Source organism: Pseudopipra pipra, chromosome 2, assembly GCF_036250125.1.
Source record: "Pseudopipra pipra isolate bDixPip1 chromosome 2, bDixPip1.hap1, whole genome shotgun sequence".
Taxonomy (NCBI): Eukaryota; Metazoa; Chordata; class Aves; order Passeriformes; family Pipridae; genus Pseudopipra; species Pseudopipra pipra.
The window spans coordinates 115,764,872-115,790,513 of record NC_087550.1 but is presented as its reverse complement, the minus strand read 5'-3'; the positions used below and the strand labels follow the sequence as shown (position 1 = coordinate 115,790,513).

The following is a 25,642-nucleotide window of genomic DNA, read 5'->3' as shown; positions in this document are numbered from 1 at the left end:
GCCCAGCTAAAGGCAATGGAATCAGACATCACAAATAAAGGCAGAAGACCCTTTTATTTCGCATAGACAAAATGCAAAGAGTGTCTCATTAAATTAATATCAAAAAAAGCCCCCAAATCAATCTCCTCACTCCACTGACATCACTCATTCTAATTAACAACAAAAAAAAAAGAACAATCAAGGACCCATTTTCTAATTAAAAAAAAAAAGTGCAAACATGACAAAAGACTTTTTGTTTTTCCAAATCAATGTTCCTGTTGAATTCACAAATAGGGTGATTTTTTTTTTTTTGTGATTTTTTTTTTTCCCTTTTAAATCTTGTCTGATGGAACTTCCAGTTAAAATGTTTTAGTTAAGTCTCCATGCACTTCGTAGAAAATCAGTAAAAACACAAACGCTTGTGAAGATCAGAAAACTGGACTCTTTTACCCAAAAATTCAGATGTCCAGTCGGATGAAGCTCACACTCAGACAGAAAAAAAGCAAGAGAGTCTTTGCACTGTCTGTCGTTCATATTATTATTTTTTTTTTTTGTCAAATATTTTGGCAATCTTCTTCTTTAATTATAAATATTGGAATTCAATAAAAAAAAGGTAGCTTTCATTGGATTTGTTTGTTTGTTTGTTTTTCAGTGTAAATATTTACAGCCACTGTCCAGCCATGCTCTTTGTGTTATACCAGGGTGTAAGATTTTGCGTAGGGATTGTTTCCTTTCAAGTGGCCCCGGGAGTCCAGCAGGGATTCTTGGGAGCTGCTCATTTTTGCTGCCTGTCCCAGCTCAGCTCCTTCTCGCTGAGGTAACGTTGCCACAGCACCAGGTTGCCATGACTGAACATCCCTCGTGGAGGATGTCTCCATGGGGATCGGCTCCAGGACGGTGGGGCGCTTCAAGGTCCGGCTTTTCTGGGGCTCCAAGCAGGCTTGGCCCAAACCCAGGTCTCTGCTCGTGCCCTGCACGCCACGGTTCAATAAAAAGTCCATCCTAAGGTAGGGTGGCAAATGCATGAGATCACCTGGGGAGGCAAAAGGGGAAAATAAGTCTTTATTTATAAACATACGTTGTGTTTTCGCTCATTTGGAGGGGGGAGCCAACCAAAGTGGAGGGTTTGTGATCAACCCAGCTGCAGCATTTATAATGGACACGTTGATTTTCAGCCATTCACTATGCTAGGATCATCCAGAATCATGCATCAACACACTCCTTTTGGGCACATCCATAAGAATTCACTATTAATATTTGTTTCCATGATAGAATGACGACAACGAGGAGTGCGATGCACTTTACGGGCACTCAAGGCAGGACGAAGATAAAACTGAAAAGATCAGGAGGTTTTTTTCTCAGAATCCTAAAAAAAAGGCCTTGGTTTTCATGTTCATGAAGGCTCAGTACATTTCCATTTCTTGTTTTCCATTTTAAATGGGAACCTTCACAATTCCAATTAATGGCCCCCAATCTTGAGTGGAATGACTAAAATGTTTAAAATGGTTGCAAGAGTGTTAAGGCCATAGTCTTAAAGGGATTGCTGAATAACACAGAAACATTCCTGTCCTGAATATACCCACATTTAACTGCCAACCATCACCACTGGGTCTAAATCACCAATGATTTTTTTCCACTGTGACTATCAATGTGCTGCTGTTTTTGTGGCAGCAAAATGCGCTGGGGCACCTGAGCCTCTGCATCAGCCTTTCTTTCTGTTCTGTATTGTCAAGAAAACCTCTTATTTGTTATTTTCCCCTGACTCCTGGGCCTGTTAGGTATTCATAATGTTCCTTCAAGGAAATGAGAGGTAATCAGGCACGTAATGACATTCCCTTCTAAAAATATGTGATGGTATAACCTCGCGTATGTCTGAAGAAAAAAAGGAACAGTTAAAGGAGCATTCAGTAAGAGTATTCCCCCTTCTTTGCAGACCTCTGCAGGTGTGTAGCTTCTTTTTTTTTTATGGCAGACATCAAACCCACAGTCTCATCTACAGATGGGATGCATCCTGAATGTTTAAAGTCGGAGACTCTTGGCACCTGAGCGTACATGAGCTATTTACAGCAGCAGAAATTAAGGCTGACCTGTGCCAGTGGCATAAACAATAGAGCAGGAAAGCATTTCTTCGTAATAAAACAATGCATAACAGTTGCATTTTTCCTAACCCAGATAAAAGCTGTCTGATGACCTAAAATAAAACAGGCCCTTTGCTTTCTCACATAAGTCAAGGCACTGCAAGTCTTACCTAAAAGACCAACAGCATCTGCTCCATCCATAATTTCAGGTCGGAGGCAATTGCTGAGCAGTTACATTTGGACAGAATCCCTGTTTATTCCTATAGAAATCCCCAAGCACTGTCTGACACCATAAGCTTTATTCTGGCTCCATCTCCAACACAGACACATGGCACACATTTTTTGACCCCTGTGGAGTAAGATGTGAGTATCTCAAGATTGGGCTGACATGCACCTTGGCAACATCTAGGTAGGGTTGGAGAGAGAGGGGAGGTTTATACTTATAATCCCACTGATTGCCACTTGAAAAATTAATTGTGTTAACTTTAATTGGGTTTATTTACCTTATTCTCCTACATTACCTTTCATGCCGGACACATTGTGCATATGAGGCTCATTTCAGCTGTGACAGCAACGTACCTGCTGCTGGGGTAAAGTACAGCAGGATATGGACACATGGCGTGGCAGGTGCAGAGAGGCACCTAATCACTCCAGTTCTTCACAGGCATTGAGCTGAGCTGCCTGTGGATACATCTGTGCTGCCCAACACCTACCCTGTCCCCCTGGAACCCAGAAACCCATCCTCTGGTCACCCTGCTGCACCTGAGTTCCTTACTTCTGCATTCCCTCTTAGCCCAAGTCCTTCCAAAATGCAGTTTGCTCCGAAGACCATTCCCTGTGGGTTGCAGGGAGGAGACAGCCTGGATGAGAAATGCTCATATCACTCGCTCCCTGGGGCTGTATCTTGGGCGGCATCCCGGTATCCTAAATAAGGAGCCCTGTTCCTCCCCACCCCTCCCCAGTGGGGGAGAGAGGCAGGAGTGTAGGAGTGAGTGATGCTGCCCCATGGACCTGTTTCTGCCCACTGACAAGGTTGTTGAGGGCCTTGATTTGGCTGCCTCAGGGGTGGGTTTTCACTGGCAGGTCCCAGAGAAGGTGGGCAGCAAAATGCACCTCTGACACGGCAACAGCAGTGTGAAAACTTTGTGACTAATTATGGTGCCAAAGTAATACCTTCCCCCTTGTCAGGGATGCTTAGAGACTGCTGGGGTCAGAAAGGGGGGTTTCTCCAGCAATCCCGTGCTAAATAGGGGTCCCTCGGCCCAAGAAGAAGAGGACTAATTTTCTATGTTGAATCTGGTCCTGGAGGCAGGATGGGAGAGCTGGGGGTATTCTTGTGGAGAAGAGAAGGCTCTGGGGAAACCTTAGAACCTGTTCCAATGCCTCAGGGGGCTACAAGAGAGCTGGAGGGGGACTTTTCACAAGAACATGGAGTGATAGGATAAGGAGTAATGGTTTTAAACTGAAGGAGGGTAGTGTTAGATTAGATTTTAGGAAGAAATTCTTCCCTGTGAGGGTGGGGAGGTCCTGGCACAGGTTGCCCAGAGAAGCTGTGGCTGCCCCATCCCTGGAATTGTCCAAGGCCAGGTTGGACAGGGCTTGGAGCAACCTGGGCTAGTGGAAGGTGGCCCTGCCCATGGCAAGGGGTGGCACTGGATGATCTTTAACTTCCCTTCCAACCCAAACCTTTCCATGATTCTATTTCCCACAACAATCAGCCTTTTCCCAAAGCTGTCTGTCGCCCCAACACCGTTTCTGACGAGTTGCTGCCAGGCAGCACAACACCCACTGCCTTGTTAACACCTGCCAGGTCCTTTCACACCCATTCCCCCTTCCTACTGCATGTTCTGCTTTCCGTTTGACTCTCTGGGAAGGAGCTGGAGCGGAGCAGCAGCCGGAGCACGGCTCATTGGCAGTTCCCTGTGGATACCTTGGAGAGCTGCTCCTGTGTCTTACACATTTCCACTTCTTCAGAGCAATGGGTTTGAGTGGACTATAAAATATGAGCGTTGAACCTTGCAGAGATGGAGATTGGTTTTCAAGCTGCTGTCTAGACATCTCTCATGTGTATTTAGGAGCTTCAGGCTATGTGAAAAAGACCTTTCCCCCCCCCCTCCTTAAATCTACATAAGAAAGCACAGTCAATAATCTGTGTAAACAATATGCAGTCATTTCACTGTAATTTTCTAAATGTCTGGGGGCAAAGTTCCAACAGGATTGCAGTAATGAGAAGCCACAGAGTGTAACTTGCTCTCCAAAGCTGGGTGCTGGAAGCACATGGCTTACACAGAGCCCTCATTATTTGATGTGATGTACACATTTTCCCATCACAAGAACTGCCACTGCTCCTTCTTATCCACGAGAAGGGTCTTTCCCTGCAACTGCTCGTAAAACAAAGCACATTATTAAAATCAGCGGCAAAGAAAAATTTGGAGAATGGAAACTTTTTTCTTCTCCGCTTGGATTGAAATGGCCTCACAGGATAAAAAAAAAAGGTCTTTGATTTATAAGAACTAATGGGTTTCTGACTTGAAAACACAGTCTTTGAAATATAACCGCAGGGGTTCACTTTTGCCTTTCCTACATCAATTTTGAAGGTACTTTTGAGCAGAATAAAAGCTTCTTGCTGTATCTGTGGAGCTGCTTGGAAAGACCTTGGTTCCTATCCTCTGGACACAACAGTGGAGACTTTTTTTTTTTTGTTGTTTCCTGCTATTCATCTGAATGGTGTTTTTTTCGGGGAAAGCATATGAAGTTTCAGGATGGTTCATTGCCTTTGATGCTCTAATTACCTCTTTTCAGCTGTGTGTGTGCCTTATTAGTAATGAAAGCAAACCTTTCAAGTGCATGAGCACTGCAAACGAGCATGTTTAATAATTCATGCATTTTGGCTTAATGAGTACAAAGGACATTCTAAAACTATAGTTTTCTGGTGCATTTTTTAAAAAAATGAGGTTTGGACTGGATGATCTCCAGAGGTCCCTTCCAACCCCAACCTTTCTGTGATTCCAAGATTTTTAAAAAGGGAAATTTGCTGTATTAGAATCCTGAGTCTGTAGAGAAATGATAAACATCCAGTCAAGTTTGAATGCAGCAATTTAAGCCAGAACTACCTCAGTCTGTTTTTTTCTGAGTGCCAACCCTCTAATGAATTATTCAGTATAGAACATTTAAGAAAATGTTGGCTCAAATAAATATTTGTAAACAAATGCTAAAAATAACTTACTATGATATTTACCATAAGCAACATATTCTACCATTTTCTGAGTTAATGCAGCACTGGGCAATAAATACTTCCCTTTATTTCAGTACAAGCTAATGTAAAACAAGTTTTGCAAAAAAACCAAGAGATTTTTAGCCTTATTCTAGAGGTCAACTTCAGGTGTGGGCAAGGTTGGGATCAATTTGACAGGCTACATGGAGGGAAAAATATCACTGCTCAACTTTTCTTGGATTTTCTTCAAGATATCTGTCTTGTCTGCAGAACTAAAACTCCTTTCTCCCAAAAGATTTACCTCATTCCTCTTTCAAATGCCAGAGAGCTTGTATGTTTTTTTTTTTTTCATCTCTTTAGAAAAAAAAAAAAACAAACCTAAGGATTTGTGCTATTTTCAAATACACAGATCATCCCAGACTGCAAAAAAGAGGCTCTTACCAAGTTTTTACATGATAGCTCTGTGCATTTTCTTATGAATCATAACCTCCACTAAAGCAAAAGCAATTTATCTTCACAACACTCCAGCACAGCCTGATGGTTTTCAAGTTTTGGTTGCCATGTGAAGGAAATTCCGTGCTATTTGAAGCATTATTTTTGAGAATTTTGTAAAGTAGGGCTGGTGACTATGACAGGATATTCTATTTAACAAAGGTAAAATGAGACGGTTTGAGTAGGGCTTTCACACATCTTACTTCAACAGGTGAGTGGGCAAAAAAAAGCTCTCAGAGTTCTCCCTGGAACGATCCCATGGGATCAGAAATCATGCCAGAGTTGAATCCATACAGCTCTGTTGGCACAGGTGAGGTGCTGATGTAGTTTTGTGGGTTTGGGACCTGAGCATGACCTTGTGCAGTGCTGGGGGTGTTCAAGGGCTGGTGAAGCTGGAATGCCACTATGTTGGGAATCTCTTGGCTTGCCCTGACTTTGGAACGGGAAGCATTGGTGGGATGTTGTGTTTTCCTTTGAAAGGAAGCAAATGAGACAGAGCTGCTGACAAATAGCTTTAAGTCCTGGTTTATGCGGATTAAAAAATTATGTGGGTTTTTCCAGCTCACTTGCACAGTAACTAAATCAGTTTGCTGCTGCTCACAGGCTGTTCTTCAGGACAAAGGCTGCCTATAAGAAAAACTTGCATTAGAAACAAGGAAAGAGAGAAGGGTTTGCAAGGCCAAGATGAGAGGCTGGATGAAAAAAAAAGAGCATAAGTGATGTTCAGAGGTGTTTGTCCCGTCAAAACCTGACACACCATTAAAAGTGAGCAGGCAAAGCTTTCTTAGACAGCAGCAGCTTGATCTGCAGCCAGACTGATAGCAGCACAATAACATTCCTTACAATTGCTGCTGTCAGTGTTTGAAACCTGCTGGTGCTCCCTCTCTGTCCATCTCCTGCCCATGTATCCTGCACTGATCCCGCAGAGCATTCCGCACTGCGCCGCAACCATTCCCACACCAACAGGCTGAGAGTCAGCCCTGCAGGCTCCCAGCACGCTGCAACCCCAGGTATAAATACTCTTAATGAGCAATAAAGCCAATTATGTGGTTACTTTGATCCTGTGTCCTGCTCAGCCAAGCAGGGAGGGGTAAAGACGATCAGTCCTGCACCTTCTTGCTCGGCTGATATCGGGATCTGTTCAACGTGGGACTGCCTCCCCAGTGGTTTTTGTTTGCTAATTATTATTTTCTGACAAATGTTGCTGTAAAATGCCACAAGTGAACAGCAAAAAAGGATGCTTTGAATGACAGGGCTCCACTCTCTAGAGGCAGTATTGATCAGTAATGGAAATGGAGGGGAAATTTTCCACATGGAAATTACTGACGGGGCAAACGAATGGAAACCTCAGCTCGCAGTCAACAGGAGCACACCATTACTAGCACATTCAGGAGCTCACAGACTCCTTCTGAGCCCACTTTTTCAAGACAAAAAGTGGATTTAACGATTCTCTGAGGTGATCCAGGATAAATGGCAAAAGGTCTGAGTGCTCCTTAAATTACAGTCTTAGGAGCAGGCGAGCAGCAGAAGGGAAAAGGAAGGAGGGAGAGGGCAGGGCAGAGCTTCCTCGTTAGTGAAAATGCTGCTGTGAGAGCAGGCACAGGGTCTTCCCTTCCCCAGAGTAGCTTCAACCTCTGCTCAGCTGCCCAAGAAAAATGATTGAAGTGCTCAGTGTTTGGGGGACACTTTTAAACTGACTGAATGGATGCTGTTGGACGAGGCCAACGGGGTGTCTGGATCCATTCCAGCTGCCAACCTGCCCTTCAGGGCTCTGTTGCACCATCACATCTCCTGGGCTTCTCACTGTGTTTCTGCAGACAGCAAAACACCCCATCTTTATGCTGTTTATATTTGTGATCATCTAAATAGGAAACAGGTGAAAAGTGTTAGAAAAATAGCCAAATTTCCCATTTCTAGATGGAGAAAACAGAATTCCCCATCATCCCTGCAGGGCTTTATAACTGGCATTTTTCTCTGTGAAAACTGCACCTCCACAGATAATTTGGAGATCTATAACACCTAGTTAAATGCTGCACGTTGCAGTCTGCTAAAAGTGGCATTTTCATGCAAATATTTTCGCTGTGTTTCACAGTGAAAAAATAAAACCAACAGTTGCTGTTGACTGCAATCCTTGGAGTTATCTCTTAAGAAACGCCAGGATATCAGTAAAACTGCAGTTCCAGAGCCAAATTTGCTACCGCTATAAATCAGTGGCTATATTGATTTCAGCAAGACTATAAATTGATTTATACTTACTGGAGATTAGGTTTAAGTGACTGAAAATGAGGATTCCAACTAATGTGGACTTTTTTTAAAGGTGATTCATTTTGTCATTTAGAGTTAAACCTTCCAATTCCAAGAAAAAGTCTTTTGATCCGAGTGTCTTAAAGCAAAAGCATGGCTGCTGTAGTTTAACTGAGGACATGCAGCTGAACTACATCAACACAACAGTCTGTGCACCTGTCTGACTGCATGGCAGGAGGCTTGATTATCACTTTGTTGCCTATTCCTGAAAGGTTCAATGAAACAGGAACTGAAGCGTGGTTTTGGTTTGTATTTCTCTCAGCAGAACTCTGGTCTTTTAATTTAGTTCTGCGCTTTCAGAAGATCTGTCAGGTGCTTTGTACCTTTCAGAAGTAACTTCAAGGAGCGGTGACGTATTTTTAAAGGCCTCTCTGCCACTGAACTGAGTAAGGAAGGAAAAACTGATTAATTCCAGGGGTCAGATAGATTTAGACCCTATGGATCTGCCACGTGGATGCTCAGCCTCACACGGCCGGGGCACCTGCAGAAACGATGCCCTCCTGTTTCGATTTAATGTGATGCCTAAGTTATAAAAACATGTAAAAGGGGCCTCAATCTGTGAATCAATACACGCTCCAGAGCTAAAGTCAGCAAATTTGTCAATAAATAATGAAATGATGATAGAAAAGTGAAGTCCGGGAGCGCTGCTTTTCCGCCTCGGCCTTGTCACGCAAGCGGCCTCATGCATTTTTAAGGATGCTCTGAGACAGCACTCTCCTGCCCGCTGGCTGGGAAAACTCGGAAAACCAGGCTGGAGCCCTGGCTCAGGTGACCCTGGTTAGCAAAGCTGGAGTTTTAAAACTCATCTGCTGCTCCTGGATGCAGCGAACAGAAACTGTTCAATTATACAGCACCTCAGCCGAGGGTTAAATCGATCGCGGCTCCATGGAAACTGGCATCCCCCACAGGCTTATTCCTGGGATTAATTCCAGTTAAGAGACTGGATTTCAGCAGAGAGGATGGAGAGGTGAGGAGTCTGAAGCATATTTATGAAATCAGAACTGTGTTGACCTCAACAGGCTGTGGTCATACCCATAAATTCATGGATGAACCTGGCCACGCCAAGGAAACAGATAAGCCAAACATTCTCCTAACAGACACAGGGAGGTCAGGCTACAACAAGGAAACCAATATCAGCACTGCCCTGCTGCTCTGCTGAATTCATGGATGAACTGGTGCCACTGGGACTCCACATGTCCATCAGTTTGAGTCACCTGAGTGATGCTGATGAGGTGCATCATGGCATTTTTGTTAATTAAGCCACCGGGACCAGAAGTTCTCACATTTGAATTAAGGATGCTGACACAAAAAGGTGAACAATACTAAAACACATCTGCTGTGCTTTAAAGGCCAGCCTATAAAGAAGCCCTTTCATGGATGGCAAAGACCATCACCACAGTCAGATGAAGAATGTACTGTTAAAACAAAAGTTGGTTTCTCTAGTGATATGATTTCCCACTTTAATTTCAAAAAATAGCACGAGCATGACCTTTCATGCAGGTAAGATTTGCTTTACATTTTCAGATGTCACGGTCTCAGTCCTCCTGTAGATCTCAGATTACATTCAGGTCCTCTTGTCACAGGGGAAATGAGCAGAGCCTGAAGCCACTTAAATCAGGAACGGCTGTAAATGACTACAAGGACCTTAAAGCAAGGCTAGATCAGTTCTTGTCTGCAGGAAACAACTGCTGCTGGTTACCTTGGGCTGTCTAAAAGCCCCCACAGAAATCACACACACTGTGTCTCAACACTGTGAAGGTGAAATTATTTGACATTTTCAAAATTAAAATGGTACAAGCAGGCAAAATCTAGTTTTTTATAGAACTGAGGCTCTTAACTGAACTGCTCTAAGAATCTGGTGCTAATTGAAGCGGACACAGCATCTTTGGTTTGATTTGCTGGTGGTTTTAGAAATTTAATAGTGAAGTTATGACTGTAAGAACACGAAAGTAGCTGAAAAATACTGATAAATGTAATCCTTGCTTTAGGCATAAAACTCTCCACTAACTACAGTTCAATCAAATGCCTCCAGAGCTACAGAAAACAAGGGCAGTCTACTTTAATAGCTGTAGCTTATATATATATATATATATAAGGACCACAAAGCAAATAATCAGCTTTAAAAAAACTAAATTAAATTCAGATTTTAAAAAATATCACTTTTAAGAGGAAAGATTTTGTTGGTAATCAAAAGACAGGAGATGGGCATTCTTGAAAGGGGGCTTCCCTTAACATGCATCTTTTAGTCCATCACAAAGCAAAAAAAACCCCAACTTTCCACTATCCCAGGTTGCTCCAAGCCCTGTCCAACCTGGCCTTGGACATTTCCAGGGATGGGGAACCCACAACTTCTCTGGGCAACCTGTTCCAGTGCCATCAATGACTTGAATTTAGCTTGCAGACATCTTGGATACTGCCTAAATTGGAATTTCCACATTACAATAGCTTTGTATGCATAACAAAAAAACCTATTTAAACTCAAGATTCACATCAATATATTTTCCCTTTCTGACCCAATAATATTCTAGCTTTTGATCTGAACCTTTTTAAGCTCATTTTTCTTGCACTGGCAAGGTTAAAAATCCTGCAGTGTGAACCTTCCCACCTGTAAACACACCAGAATAAAAATGCAAGCCAATGATTTCAAGTGTGTAGTCATGTCAAATTAAATGGAGAATTAAATGGTTTTCATTCCTGCAGAACATTCAGCTTTTCTCAGCTGAAGGAGAAAAAGCTCCTGATACTCCACAGAAATAAAACCTGAGACAAGATAAAGGCAATTTCCTCTCATCACTGATGTGCCATTTCTATGATAAGCAGCAAATGGCACAGTCTGTCTCTTTGTAACATGTTCCTAGTTTTCCAACAGTGCAGTAGAAAATAAAAAAAAGGTGTTCCAGGCACAGGAGAATTTAATATGGAAACATTAGAGGCGCTCATCCAGAGGAGTAAATTCAGAATATGTCATAAACGTAAGCAAGTATACATAAAAGTTAACACACACATTAAGAGTGTTTACTACAGTTAAAAATGTAGGCAAAAAGGGTTTTTTTCTCCACTTACAACTGTTCTGCCTGTCTTGCTGTTTTTTCCTCTTGCCTATTTTGATTTGCCTCCTTAAGTACTTCTCAAAACTGGACCTTGGTCTCCCATTGTGGAGTCAGGATGATGATTTCTTTGTTCTATATACATGTTATATATAGTGGGTGTATACACATACACTTTTATTATATTTGTATATTTTCTATTATAGATATATATAATAAAAAAAAATATTCTATTTTATTTGAACGCAGTGCAAGTGCAAAACTAAAAAAGAAAACAATCCATATCTTTGCCTTTACCACAGGATTTCTGAACAAAAAACAGGTCAAACATTGATTGCTCCGTATTGAAGAAACTCAGTTTTGGATCTGGAAACTCTGGAACTGTGCAACTGCACTTTCAGTCAATGCAGGATAATATAACAGGCATGGGAAAAGGAGGCTAAAGGTGAGCTGTGAAGAGTTCCAGCCTTTGCTGAATCCCCAGTGGTCGAATTTGTATCGGATCCAGTTACAGCCTCAGACTGTAGAGCTCTGCCAGCAGCTTTCTAATAGAAAGCAAATCTCCAAATACACTCCAGTCATACTTGCCTGGATCAGAAGAGGGAAATCATCCCTTCACCCCTGAACTCATAGGTCAGTGGAAAAGAGTTCACATCTCAGGTTACAGGGCTGACATTGGAAAAACACTGTGCTTTCTATTACTGCGTGGCTCTTATTCCTCTTTTTGTGCTAAGCAGCTTATTTTTATCTGTAGTGACCGGAATGCTGGAAAAGAAGATTTGTTTCATGACTTGGGTGTTTAAAACAACATTTAGGCACTGCAGGTGATATCCAGACTGTATTTTAAGGGACCCTTGTAAATCATTATTTAATGAAGTGCTTGCATTCTGTAGATTAATACCTGTCTACACATCAAGACTTCGCTGTACAAGTCAACAGGATTAGCCAAAGCAGTGAGAAACTTGTAAATTGGGTCAAGAATCCTAATTTAAGGCATCTGAAATACTGAAAAAACTTGATCTTTCAGCAGAGCTGGAGAGGTTAAATCAGTGTTTTTTTCTAGTCAACATGCAGTGGGCTGAGGGCTCGACTCAAGCTTCTTAACTCAGGTGTCCAGTTGTTAAATCCCAAAGTGTCCACACTTGGATACTGAGAGCTTGGCTCAGAGTAGGCCTGGCCTGGCCTTGGGCTGATGTTAAAAGGTGATATCTGCTGGACAAATCTCCTCTGGGACACTGGGAACAAGGAGAAGGGCTGGCAGACAGAGAGGATGGAGTTCTGCCCTCCCTCACCAACCACCAGTGCAAGGGCAGCAGGAGGGAAATGCTTCCAGAGGAGCAGGGGCTCAGCAAAGGGCTGCTCCTGCCTTGCACAGGTTTAAGAACCCAGGAAAGCACTCAGGTTCCCTATGGAGCAGTGGGGTGTTCTTTCCATCGTCATGGCTGTAAAATCAGTCCCTAGAAAATGCTTTTTTTTCCGAGCCTGCCTCTCTACAACTGCCTTTTCTCCTCACTCATGACCAGGTTTCTTTCCAATCTGGTTCCTTTCATCAGCTGAGAGTTTATAGAGGGAGTTTTGAGATAGAAAATCTCGTGGTTTAAATGGATTTTAAAATCCCCTCATCTGATATACCCAGTGAGTGATATCTTTTCTCTGGGACTGCATCTGAGATATTTTACTCCCTCAGGGTTTGTATGTTATGATTTCCAAGCAGACAAGGATGGACAAAATGAGGTTGCACTTGCTTTGAGACATCAGACAACTTTCTGCCTGGTCCAAGTCAAGCCAATGCTTAATATCATATATTTGAAGAGGTTCTTTTTACTGCTGATTAGCATAAGAGAAGAACATAACTGGGGGTTTGAGTTTTGCAGTACCCCTGTGGAAGGGAGGTTTCTGCAAATGGCAAGAGACCTGATAAAAATTTTCTAGATATTTTCTGTTCAAACACTGGTCAGATATTATTTCTTCCAAGCATAAACTCCATTGCCAAGTGATGCAATCAGAGGTCTGTCTACAAAAAAAATACATAAATAGCACTTGGGAAGCACAGAAATATCAAAACATTTCCCAGTTAATAGCTGTTCTTTTCTCAAGCACAATAATTTAGGAGGAAAGAGAAGGAAAAAACCCAACAGGCTTCTTGGCTGAGGCTATTACTGAGATTTAAAATGATAATAATGGGAATCTATTTTTAATAAAGTGCTACTGCAATGTTTATTGCAGTTAAGAATAATTGTTGTGATAACTCAATTTGTGGTTATTATTTTTAAAACAGAAAAAAAGAAACATTACTATAAAACTCTTTGAACCTCCACAATTATCTTCCCTTTTTTTACTTTGCAGACTCTTTGATGGCACAGTGGGAGGTAGGAAGAGAGTGCATTTCTTTCCAATTTCTGTCCCTCTTTGGAGGATGAAGGACTGACTCATTTGTCAACTTCTCAGATAAACTCTGGGTAACAATTGTTGAAATTTATGAATATTTATGTGAAAACTGCCTCAGTTTTGCTCTGGAAGGACCTACTATACTGTTGAGATGATTGCTCCATATTCCTGTTCCTCAAGGAGCTGTTCTTTCTAACCAGACTTCTGGTTAGTGACAACTGTGGGGAGGAGAAGAGTCCTCCCAGTCCCAAACTTCTGGGAGTTTAGATGCTGAGAAAGATGCAATAATAACACACTGCCATCATTTTTATACCATGAAGAATATTCACACTGCACAGAGGTTGAGAAGACCCACTTTTCTAAAGGATGTGATTTAGCCCACGGGTTTGAAATACTGCTGTGCTGTATTTTGTTTACTACTAATTTATTTACTGCTTCAATTTTCTCCTTTAAGGTGCCTCCTTAAGGGAGACATGACTATTCACAGAGTCACAGAACAGTTTGGGTTGGAAGGGACCTTAAAGCTCATCCAGTTCCAACCCCCTGCCATGGGCAGGGACACCTTCCTCTATCCCAGGTTGCTCCAAGCCCCATCCAACCTGGCCTTGAGCACTTCCATGGATGGGGCAGCCACAGCTTCTCTGTCAACCTGTTCTATTCTCATCTTTTCCCAAAAATCTACTTTTGGAGTTGCAAAGATCAGAACACAAGGACATGCCTTTCAAAACACTGAATGTAGGAATTAATTAAAAATATCTTACTTCCATGTTCCATTTCCTGCAGCTATGACTTTTGAAAAGTGCAAATTCTGAAGTCTATTTTATTGAAGACTATTTAATGACACCTTCTCTATAAACTTTAAAGTTTTGGCCTGGTGTCAGGACAATGATCCAGAAAACATCTGTAGGTGTTTGCACAGTCAACCAGAAGTAGCCTCATGTCTAGGAGAGCTGGTTGATATTCAAGGATCACCTCCTCCAAGCTCAGTGAGCACAAAAATGCCTGGAGCCCTGCATGGATGAACAAGGATCTCCTGGCAAAACTCAGGCACAAAGCAGGAGCACCCAAAAGGGTGAAAACAGGCACAGATAATCCAGAGAGAACACAAAGATACTGTCCAAACATGCAGAAATGTGGTTAAGAAGTTAAATCTGGCCAGGGAAGTCAAAGACAACAGGAAAGTCTTCTGTCTTCTGTAAGGATATATATTGTCATTGTGAGTGACAGTAGGAAGGCCAGGGAAAATGTGGAAGAGTCTGGAGTGAGGAAGACCTACCCTTGGTGTACAGGGATCATGTCAAGGAGTATTTAAGCAAACTGGATCCATGTAAATCCATGGACCTTGATGGAATGCACCTACAGGTGCTGAGGGAAATGGGAGATATCTTTGTGAGGCCAATCTCAATAATCTTTGATTGCTTATGGTGGTTGGGAGAAGTGTCTGAAGACTGGAAGAAATTAAATGTCAGTCCTGCCTTCAAGAAGGACAAGAAAGAGGATGCAGGAACCAACAAGCCACTCAGCCTTATCTCCATCCCTGGGAAAGGGATGGAGCAGTTAATCCTGGAAACCATTTTTAGGCACATGAAGAACAAAAGTCAGCATGGATTCAGCAAGGGGAAGTCATGCTTGACCAACCTGCTAACCTTATACAGTGATTGGCTTGGGAGATGAGTGGAAATCAGTAAATATTGTCTCCTGTGACTTCAAAAAGGCTTTTGACACTGTCTCCTGTAAGATCCTCATGGAGAAGCTGATGAATTATGGGACAGAGGAGCAGATAACCAGGTGGATTGAAAACTGGGAGGCGTGGCTGACACCCCAGAGGGTCATGGTGCCATCCAGAGGGACCTGGAAATGCTGGAGAAAGGGGACAAAACAAACCTCATGCAGATCAAACAGGGGAAGGGCACAGTCCTGCACTTGTGAAGGAACAACCCCAGTACATGCTGAGGGCCACCTAGCTGAGAAGAAGCTTTGCAGACCCTGGGGGTCCTGGTAGACATCAAGTTGAACATGAAGTGTTTGATCAGGAGACTTGACTATACAGGTACCACAGAATCCTATGGGAGGCTCAGGAAAACCAAGGGAACAATCAGTGACATGAGTTGGGGTGCCCTCAGAAACCCACAGGAAGGTCTTCTGAAGCCAAGACTCAGGTGATCCAACATTTTGCTTGCTCATACCAACACTTATGGGCAGGAAAAAGCTAAGAATTAATGCTCAGTCAGTTATGCTTGACAAAGTCTTCACCAGTAAATTCCATCCTTACTTTTCTTGTGTAAAGTTGCAGCTTTGCCGTGGGGTAAATTAGTTTCCAAATGTCCCATTTATCAACATAATTTTTCTAACAGTCTTTCTGAGAGTGTCTTGTAAGTGCTGGGAGATAATTTGGAAAAACAAACACTACTTATTGCAAACTCTTGAACCTTTACTGCAACCACAAGTTGCAACAGGAAGAGTTTGAAAAGCAAGGTCAGAAATTAGGAAGGAAGAGGAAGAATTTATTAGAAGTGACATTGTCCAAGAAGGATTGAGTTGGCTGAGAAGAAAAGCAAAGCACCATGAAAACAGGTAAAAGTTATCTTGAAAGAAAAGGCTTACTTCAAGGAAAAATAAAGGTGTGCTGAAGCAGTTTTATCTCAAATGTTCTCATCTACTGAATCTAAATACATTAGGTTCTTTTATTTCTTCTCTGTATTCTCAAATGCAGAATTACTTTGATTAATTGTATTTGAATTACTAATTACCCCTGGAGAATTTCTGAAGTGGTGGGTGAAAGAAGAAAGATGCCCAATAAGTCTTTCCTCACTGATTTGAACACTAAAATATTGTTCTGTCTGCTACTCTTGAAAATTCTTTCAGTCCATGTGTTTTGTTTGAAGGCCTTCCTAAAGTGACCTTTAATAATGTGTTAGTCAATATTTATGGGCCAACATTCAAGCTGCTCCACTGGAACACTCAAGTTTTTTTTCCAAGGTAATGAAGCTAATTATTAATTTTATAATATATTTCAATTCCTTACTGCAAAGGAAAGCTAATCAAGAAAGCTAAGTAAAAAAATAAAGCCATTAAAACTAACAGAGATAAACATGACTACAAGTCTGTAAATCACTAGAGGAGCTCTAAAGATGTTCCAAACCTGGAAGTTTTTAACTCAGGCACAGGGACTAAGTTTTGGTGCTATCTGCCCTCAAGAAAATCATCTTTATATGGAATATATTAGAATACTTCCAAATACTAAATATGCATAAATGATGCATTTGGGACATGAAAAGAAGAGATATTTGTTAAAGAAATGATAAAAAATATTTGTTGACTGACTGGAAGGAAAGAGCTGCAATTTTGACTTAGCTGTGAATGCAGATGCTTCCCTTTAGCAGAGCAGGAATAAATATTTATCTTCCTTCTTTCGAGTTAGAAATGAAAAGTATTTTTATCTTTATCTATTTCTACAGCTCCTGGGTTTGTGGTTCTACTCTGTGACTACACAGAAATCAGCAATTTCTCTCACTATTTTATTTCCTACTTTATTTTCCCTCTTATCTATCTGTGTGACACACTAATTTCCTGCCCTGAGTATTATAACTTTCTACCTTCTGCTTGGTCTTTTTCTTCCCACATTTTTCTTTGAGCTTTCTCTTGGCAAAATCCTTTATGCTTTCTTTTCAGTGTCAGGTCCTGCTTTTGAATGACTTTCCTGATACCACTGTCTACCTTCCATTCCTCTGCATTCACTGCTTTTCCTTTTATGGTGAATAATTAGGCAAAGACCATACATAGCTCAGTCATTACTCTTTTTTTACACAGATGACCACTACTGATTACTTCCTGTGTATATAAGTAACTCCATCCACACTGGCAAGTGTATAAAATAAAATAAGATAAAAGGAAATAAAATACAAAATAAAATAAAATAAAATTTAAAAAATAAAGTAAAATAAATAAAATAAAATAAACCAAATCATTTTTTCAGAAAGCACATGAACATAATTATGCCTTTTCCCCATTTGAATCCTCCTCCACAGTGTCACTTCATGTATCCTGTACAAAGACTGATAAATCTTCTGAGAAGATTTTATGAAGTGTTTGATCTCAGAGTATCACAAATAGTCTCCCTATGCTGTTGGACACTGGGGGATCCCTTGAAACAGCATTTTTTGTGAAAGGGAAATTTGATTGAGCCCGATAGATGGATGACCCTCAGGCACCTTCAGTCAGTGAGAAGTTGGAGTGGGTTTAAATATGTCCGAAGGTAGAAAGCTCCATATTCCTTGAGCTATTAATTTTCTCCATTTTTTATTCCTCCCCCCTTTTAGATATCCCCTGTTTGATATTAGGTGATGTCAAAGAGAGAGTGTAACAGCTCCAGAACATCACCAAAGGGTTATTACGTGTGTGACAAGCTACAAAGCAGAAGGGATGGTACAACTTCTACAATCTGTCTTTATGAACTGCTATGACAGTGAACTTTGCTCTCCAGCACGAAGCACTGCAGGGAGACACGTTTTATCAGTGGGTGGTTTGAGCTGGAGATGGGCAGATGGACCCACATATGGTCTTATTTATCCCAGAAGGGTCAACTGCCTGATGGCTGCAAGTGTAGAGGAGTGGATTTGATGGCTCAGACAGCTTCTTTCTGTTCCTAAATTTCCATGTTTTCTGTAGACAGGAGAACATGCTCAAATGTTATATTAACTGGGAGGAAACCAGTTATCTCTGTAAGCAGTTACAGGATATACTGTGGACTTTCTTTCCCGTTGAGAAAGGAATGCCTCCTGTTGAGACAGACCCTCTCCTGCTGCCCAGCCTGAGGCGAAACTCTCCCCCCAAGGACCCAAAACGTCACCTCCCAAAGCCTCACCTGGCCGATGCGCCTTTGGAACCGCCATGTTCATCACCCTCCCTCCATCCTGAGGTTTGGGGGGGGACGCTGTGAACCTGCAGATCCCCGACTCCGACGGCGTGCTGGAGGTGAGGCTGTCGGTGTAGTCGTTAGTCCCTGCCGTGAGCTGCTCCGAGGAGGTGTCTGATATGAAGCACTCGGTGATGGTGAACTTGGCGTGTCTCAGCTGCTCTTCCATCTTGGCGTGCTCGTACGCCCTCGCCAGCTCTTCGTACGTTGAGGAGGCACTTTCTGTGGAGACCATGCTGCTCCTCGCTCGATCTGAAGCATGGGGAGTACAAACGGTGAGAGAAAGGAAACAGCTACACAATCATTCCTGGGAGAAAAGCTCCGAGCGTGGTGGTGTTTCAGAACAAAATGCAGAACTATCAGGGCGACTTAAAGGAATCTGCTTCACTGTAAATGCCTGCACAAGTGTTAGTTTAGTCACTCATTTGATGGTTACACGTAATCTTATTCTGTGAGCAGCATCGTGTGGTTTAACATTAAATTCGTGTTTTAGAAGAAACAACCTTTAACAAATTAAAAATGTTACTTTTTTCTTTTTTTTTTTTTTACAAAAAAATCATTTCTCTAAAACCTAAATGCCTTAAAAATGTTTCAAACCCACAACCTAGATTTAGCAAAATAAGGAACATTTTCTTTACGTTAACTTTTTAATGCATCTCAGAAGTGTTTTGATGAGGTTATGTCTAGATGGGAAAGGACAGATTTTTTTTGTCCTGTTTCCATTGTATATCTATCTATCTAATTTTTTTTTAAGAAAGTCCTGAGAACAAAGGTCAAATATAAAGGCAGTATATCTCAGATATTGTCTCCCTAGACACCAGGTAAAACACTAACTCATTTCATTGGGAACAAAGGTCTTAAGAAAGCAATATTTGGTAAGTACAGCCTGCAGTCACTCAATGCCTTTTTTCAATGCTGCTGAAGCTAATGGGGGATTCATATTTGACACACAGGTTATTATGACCTACAAGCTGTTCTTTTCTCCAGATGAGCTTCTGAGAATATCAATATCTCTAATACAACACCATTATTGAAGACATAAATGGCTACTGATACTTTAAAAAGCCTTCTGTAAGAGCAGGGCTCGTTTCTGCAGGGACAAATCACTGGGCTGTTGCTCCCATTGCTCTTCTACTCCAGTGGGCTGGAAGAGCAGAGGACTTCTAGAAGTTCCTTGGGCAGAAGTCGTGTTTCATCACAAGATCTGTGCAATTTCAGACATTGTTGGTGATGTTCAATAAACAGGCACAATGTAATAGCTAATTCATAAAAATGGGCCTCCTGTAGCAGCCAGAGGGAAGTGTGTCGTTATTGCAAATCTTTATCTTTTTTATTGCGTGCCTGCATCAGTTTTCATCGTGCACAAAGAACAACACTCCTGCCACTTGTAAATAGGGCCATACATTATTTAAAATGACAAGTACTTCTACAATATGCTGTAACTTGCTTAAGATTTTGAGCTGGCCAGAACTTAACAGGGCTTTTTCTTCTTTTTCTTTTTTTTTTTTTTTTCCTCCTTTCCACCCACAGGAAACATCATTCCGTTTTTCACATTTGATTTGTAAATCAGACCACAGTAAAGTCTTTCCAAATTTCTGGTCAGCTGGAAACTCCCAGAAGGCAGCAGTTGCCCAGTGCCACAGAGCAGTGTCTGTAAATATGATGGTCATGCAAAGATCATAAAATGTTTGGTCCATGAAGCTCAGGCTTGAACACCAAGGACCAATTCCAGGACCAATTTGCTTGAACACCTATGTTAAATTTGATGGAAGTCCATCCAAGCCCAGGGAGAACTTTATGAAACTCCATGAACTTCATGAATATAGATTAATCAGAAAATTTCTAACGGCCTCTAGTTAGAACATTTGAGCTTAGTTACAGCTTTAAACTGCTGTCATGTCTTTCTCCTAAGCTTAAAAGCTCCTGCTTTGTAAGCCTGGAATTGCTTTTAGAAGAAGTGCTAAATTCTGCCAAATATCAACTTGCATGAACTGGCTTCAGAAATATTAATTCCATATTGGAAAAGGGATCAAATATTCCATAATAGCTCAATTGATTCTTGAACACATGATTTGGCTACACATGTTTATTTGAAAATTTTAAGCTTAGGTTAAACCAACTTTATTCTTTTCCCAGAAACAAGTGGCATAATAGAGCTGCATTTTGGCATAAGAAAACCTCTCCTCAGCATGACCTAAAACTTGCTATCCCTTACATGGGTGACTGTGCTCAAAGGTAGACACAGGAGTGTAGCCATGTTAAGATATAGATTTTGAAGTCTGTTTACAAAATTGTAGTTTGTCTATTAAGCCACACAGTAAATTTAATTTCTGCCCTTTGCCACACACATTGGAAACACATCCTTGGGTGACAACATCTTGGAACACATCCAAATGCACCTGAAATTTGTAATGTCTGCAGAAAGGGTTTCTGAGAGAAGATTTGCTCTTTATGTTTGTGTAGCTATTAAGAGTTAATCCTTAAAGCTGTATGATAATTCTACCTGAAGAATTCAAGATGAAATTTGTCAGCTGGCTGGAGGTGTCTATTGACTGCCATTACCCTGTGGAGGCAACATAGGGGCCTACAAATTTAAGAGGATGGGTTATGAAAAGATAAGAACTCCTGTAAAATACTGGATGTGAGGGAAGTCAGATGCTTGTTCTTCTACAGAGAACAGAAACACTCATACTGGTTTTCATGGTGAAAGGCCACACCTACTACATTTTAGCTCTGACACACATTTGATGAACACTTTTTCTCTAAAATCAGGATAGACAGTAGGCAATTCCTTCTGAGGAGGAGGCCAGCGTCATCCTGGATTCACTTTTATCAGGAATACCTTTGAACAGTGTTTACCTCTCTTCTTATTTAACTTTTATTGTATTTGTTTTGAGACTATTCTTCTGCTTAATTATTTACTCATTTGTTTGCCTTTTTTGTCACTTGTTCAGTGTAGGGTAGAGGATAAAGCCTATTTTTCAGTTACAGTTGCATTTGTAATGTGAAGGCAGCAAGAAGAGATGAAGACTGCAGGCAGAATATGTATTCAGTGTCTCCCCACTTGTCATCCAGAGGAATAAACCCTATGCTGTTTCCCAGGAAAATCAGAGCTAGATCCTGCAGAACTCAGTGCTATGAATGGATTTGGACTTGAACTGTACTTCCAGAATTTTCCCTCTTTTTTTTTTTGCACTTAAAATAAACCCTGTGAGCATATTACATGGATGCAAAAACATAAATACCAATGTGAGCGTAGCTCAAACCTGAAAACCATTCCACGTGTGACTCGGGGACATTCCTGGTTGCTAAAACTGCCCCTTCCTAGTCAACGCCATTTCAGGCAGTAAATTATCATATTTTTTCCTTTTCCTTCAGGAAGCTACATGAAAAAAAAAAAAATCACCTTTCAAAGGACTCAAGCACGAGTGTGAAGAACGAGGGGCACAATATTTGTTATCATTAGCACCGCAAGCACTTTGTGGCACCCCTTATAAATAAATACCCTGCAGGAAAACAGCCCAGCAGGGAAAGAATAATGACACCCAAGCACCAAATGAAGCACATCCAGGAGCAAGGACGTTCCTGCAGCCGCTGCTGTTCCCGTTTTCCCCGCGGAGAGCCCCGTACCTGTGTCCTGCGAGGGGCTGACGCTGTAGCTGTCGCTCTCCTTGTCCACTGATCCCGCTGGCCTGGGGGTGGGAAGCCTCCAGTCCGTGGTGAGGGTGTGAGCTGATATGGTGGGGTGAGGTCTGTTGAGGGTCCACTGGCTGGCGTAGCGGTTGCGAGCGGTGGGCCCGGTTTTGGCGCTCCTCCTCGTGGTGGGGTCTGTGGGGGGTAACACAGAGGGGCTTTGCCTCGTGGGTTGGTAAGGAAACAAGCCCTGGCAGAGCTGTAGAATCCTAGAATATCCTGAGTTGGAAGGATCATCCAGTCCAAGCCCTGGCCCTGCCCAGGACACCCCAACACTCCCCCCTGTCCCTCAGAGCGTTGTCCAAACCCTCCTGGAGCTCTGGCAGCCTTGGGGCCGTGCCCACTGCCCTGGGGAGCCTGGGCAGTGCCCACCACCCTCTGGGGGAAGAACCTTTGCCTGAGATCCAACCCAACCCTGCCCTGGCACAGCTCCAGCCCTTCCCTGAGTCCTGTCACTGGTCACCAGTTACCCTATGGAGGCAACCTAGGAGTCTACAAATTTTAGAGGGCAGATTATGAAGAGAGGAAAACTCCAGCCTGTAAATTACTGGATGTGAGGGAAGTCAGATGCTTGTTCTTCTACAGAGAACAGAAACAGTCATACTGGTTTTCATGTTGAAAGGCCAGTCACATTTACTTCCTTCTAGCTCTAGCACTGCTTTTTCATGTGATGAACATTTTTCCCCTAAAATCAGGATAGACAGTAGGCAATTCCTTCTGAGGAGGAGGCCAGAGTAATCCTGGATTCAATTTTATCAGGAATATGTTTGAACAGTATTATACCTCTCCTCGTTTAACCTTTCTTATATTTGAGACTATTCTTCTGCTTAATCATTTACTCACTTATTTGACTTTTTTTGTCACTTGGCCCTTTGCTTTCCCCTTCCAGAAGGAGATGGCCACTGAAATGATGTTGGTTAAAAAAAAACAAACCCAAAACATTCTTTGGGAGGGAAAAAATGAACAGTGAAAGTGCTGATGATCATTACCAAACTGCTAATGCTTTTTAGAAATACCCTCTTTCTAATGGAACTCAACATGTGCAGGTGCAATGAAGAGCTGGGAGCCCCATCAGTCTTCCATTGACACATTCATTATCCCTTTACTCCAACACAAGTGGAGTAAAAAAAAGTACTAAAACCACTTTGGGATGTGAAAGAGCACAAGGCAAGTAGATCTGGTGAGAGATTTCACACCACACCTAAGTGAAGTGTAAGGCAAATTATCAGCATAGATACACCCCCAGAAATACCTCACAATAACTGCTCTCAGTTTCTAAAAAGATGTTCTCAGAAATGTGGTGATACAATTTGCTATTCTGGACATACTATTACTATATTACAGTATTGATCAGCTACAGATTCCCAGTTTTATTTCAACAAGTAGCCAAGACATAAAACATAAGTTGTAATAGTGCCATCAGAGTTACAGGAACAGGTTTATAAAGGTTTGACTTCTTTAAAACAATTAGTAAATTAATACAATTTCTTAAACTTTAAAAATAATTTCCTACTTATTTAAGGTCAGCAATGTTCTATTTTTTATTATCCTAGAGATAATAGGGTGACCAAGAGACTAAAAGCAAACTGTGTGCCAAAATCGACCTCCTTAATTTTATTAATGAATTGTTCTTCTGTAAAAGTGAGTCTAACAAAGCAAGTGCAAGAGAAAAAATCATTATGTGGCAAACAGAGAGTGACTACATCAGCACTGAAGGATTTCTCCTCCAAGCTTCTGAAAGGATATAGCTGACAATAGAGAGAAAGGGTATTAGAAATGAAAAATTCAAAGCTATTCAAATGTTCTTTGACATTCAAATGGTGAAGTTGTCAGTCTTTGAGGTAAGAGACTTTAGCAGAAGCAATTAAAAACAAAACAAAAAAAAAACCCAGATAATGATTCTGAGCACTGATTCTGCCTAAGCATTCCCAGTGAGAATTTGTATTCTGCTGCTTCAAAGAAACAAGGTATTTATTTACAAATACCAGCTATGGTCTGATCCTTGTCCTATTTCTCATCTTCCCCTACAGCAGTGGAAAAATTAGAGCCCGGTGCCATTGATAATTGATCCTCCTGGTAGTGCAGCACAGAGCTGCCTCACGTGGATAACATCCAAAAATACTCCTGGCATGACATTCCCAGCCTGTTGGTTTTATAAACTACTGCCTCTACCAGCTGTGGGAATTTGGCACGTGGCTGTGGAGTGGCCAGAAGTGAGCCTTGTGCTTGCTCTGAGGGAAAAGATGAAGGAAAGAAGGAGAGTCTGGAGAAGAGAAGGATCAGGGGGAATCTCATCGTTGTATATAAAGTACCTGAAGGGAAAGTGCAAAGAGGACAGAGCCAGGATTTTGCCAGTGGTGCCCAGTGAGAGGACCAGAGACATTTCACAAGGCAAAACATGGGAGCTTCCCCCTGCAAACCAGGAACCACTTCACCGTGAGGGTGAGGGAGCCCCGGCACAGGTTGCCCTGACAGGTGGTGGATTCTCCATCCTTGGAGACATCCCAAAGTCATCCAGGAATGGCCCTGGGCAACCAGCCCTAGATGAGCAGAGGGGCTGGACCAACCAGTGTCCAGATGTCCCTTCAAACCTCAGCTGTTCTCTGATCCCATGGGATTTTGTCAGCAGTCTGAAGGAGCTGGGAGAGCCTCCTGCTAGCACGCAGGAGGTCAGTCCTCGTCCTGCTGAGCATGTGCTGAGCAGCAGCTCTGCCCCAGCTGTGCTGTGCCTGTGCAAGGCTCTGCAGCACACACACAGCAAGTTCCAGAGCTGCAGTGTGATGGAAAACAGCTCCCATCTGGTGCCCCAGCTCTGCTGTCACACGCTGAGACAGAACTGCAGAGAGCTGAGGTGAGCAAGGTAAAGGGTCACAGAGCATCTGTGTTATAAATAAATAAATAAGAACAAGAGAACAACTTAAAAAGTGCTGTAAGGGAATATTTGCCACCCAGTGAGTGTGAGTGTGCTCAGGTGGGAGGATCCATAACTTCTGAGACCCAACTGGGCACTGCTCTCCTCTCACAGAGAAAGCTGTGAGTCTGGACAAAATCTCACAGCCCAGCCTCTGTCAAAGCCTTCTTAGTGTCTTCTATCCAGAGAACTCTCTGGAATTCTTTGATCCAGCCCTTCTGCAATCAGATCTTTACTGCATAATAAAGGTGATGGTGGATTTTTATTTCCAAAGCAGGGCTGGACACTGATCATACTCCTACACATGAGTTAAATCCATGTTTAATTTGAAGGAATCCTCTCTCTGGCTGCAGTGGAATGAAGGACACAGTTTCACACAATAAAGGCATTAGGTAAGAAGTTGCTGGGGCTACTAAGTGCTGTGGTTTGATACAGGCATGAGATTTGCCTCTTTCCTTATTAGAAAAAGAAGGTTGGAAAACAATGTTCAATCAGACAATCTTGATCTGCCAGCATGATAAAAGTTTAAAATGGTATTTTTGCTCTTAGTGATCAGGCCAGTCAGCATGAACATGAAATACAGGAGTGAGACAAGAGTGGTCCCAGGAGGAAAACAAAAAT

General features: G+C 42.1%; 1 protein-coding gene and 1 long non-coding RNA gene across 2 annotated transcripts in view; one reads left to right on the top strand and one right to left on the bottom strand.

Annotated features, from left to right (window-relative positions):
* LOC135410388 (uncharacterized) overlaps positions 1–25,642 on the top strand; it is a 162,100-nt gene that overhangs the window by 37,564 nt on the left and 98,894 nt on the right. The window lies entirely within an intron of this gene.
* The window catches only part of DSCAM (DS cell adhesion molecule), a 443,293-nt gene continuing 417,686 nt past the window's right edge, over positions 36–25,642 (bottom strand). The window contains exons 31-33 of the mRNA XM_064647059.1: positions 22,048–22,245; positions 18,367–18,669; positions 36–1,012 (exon numbers count right to left, since the gene is read on the bottom strand). Coding sequence (XP_064503129.1) covers positions 672–1,012; positions 18,367–18,669; positions 22,048–22,245 — 842 coding nt within the window. The 3' untranslated portion in view covers positions 36–671. The remainder of the gene's footprint in view (positions 1,013–18,366; positions 18,670–22,047; positions 22,246–25,642) is intronic.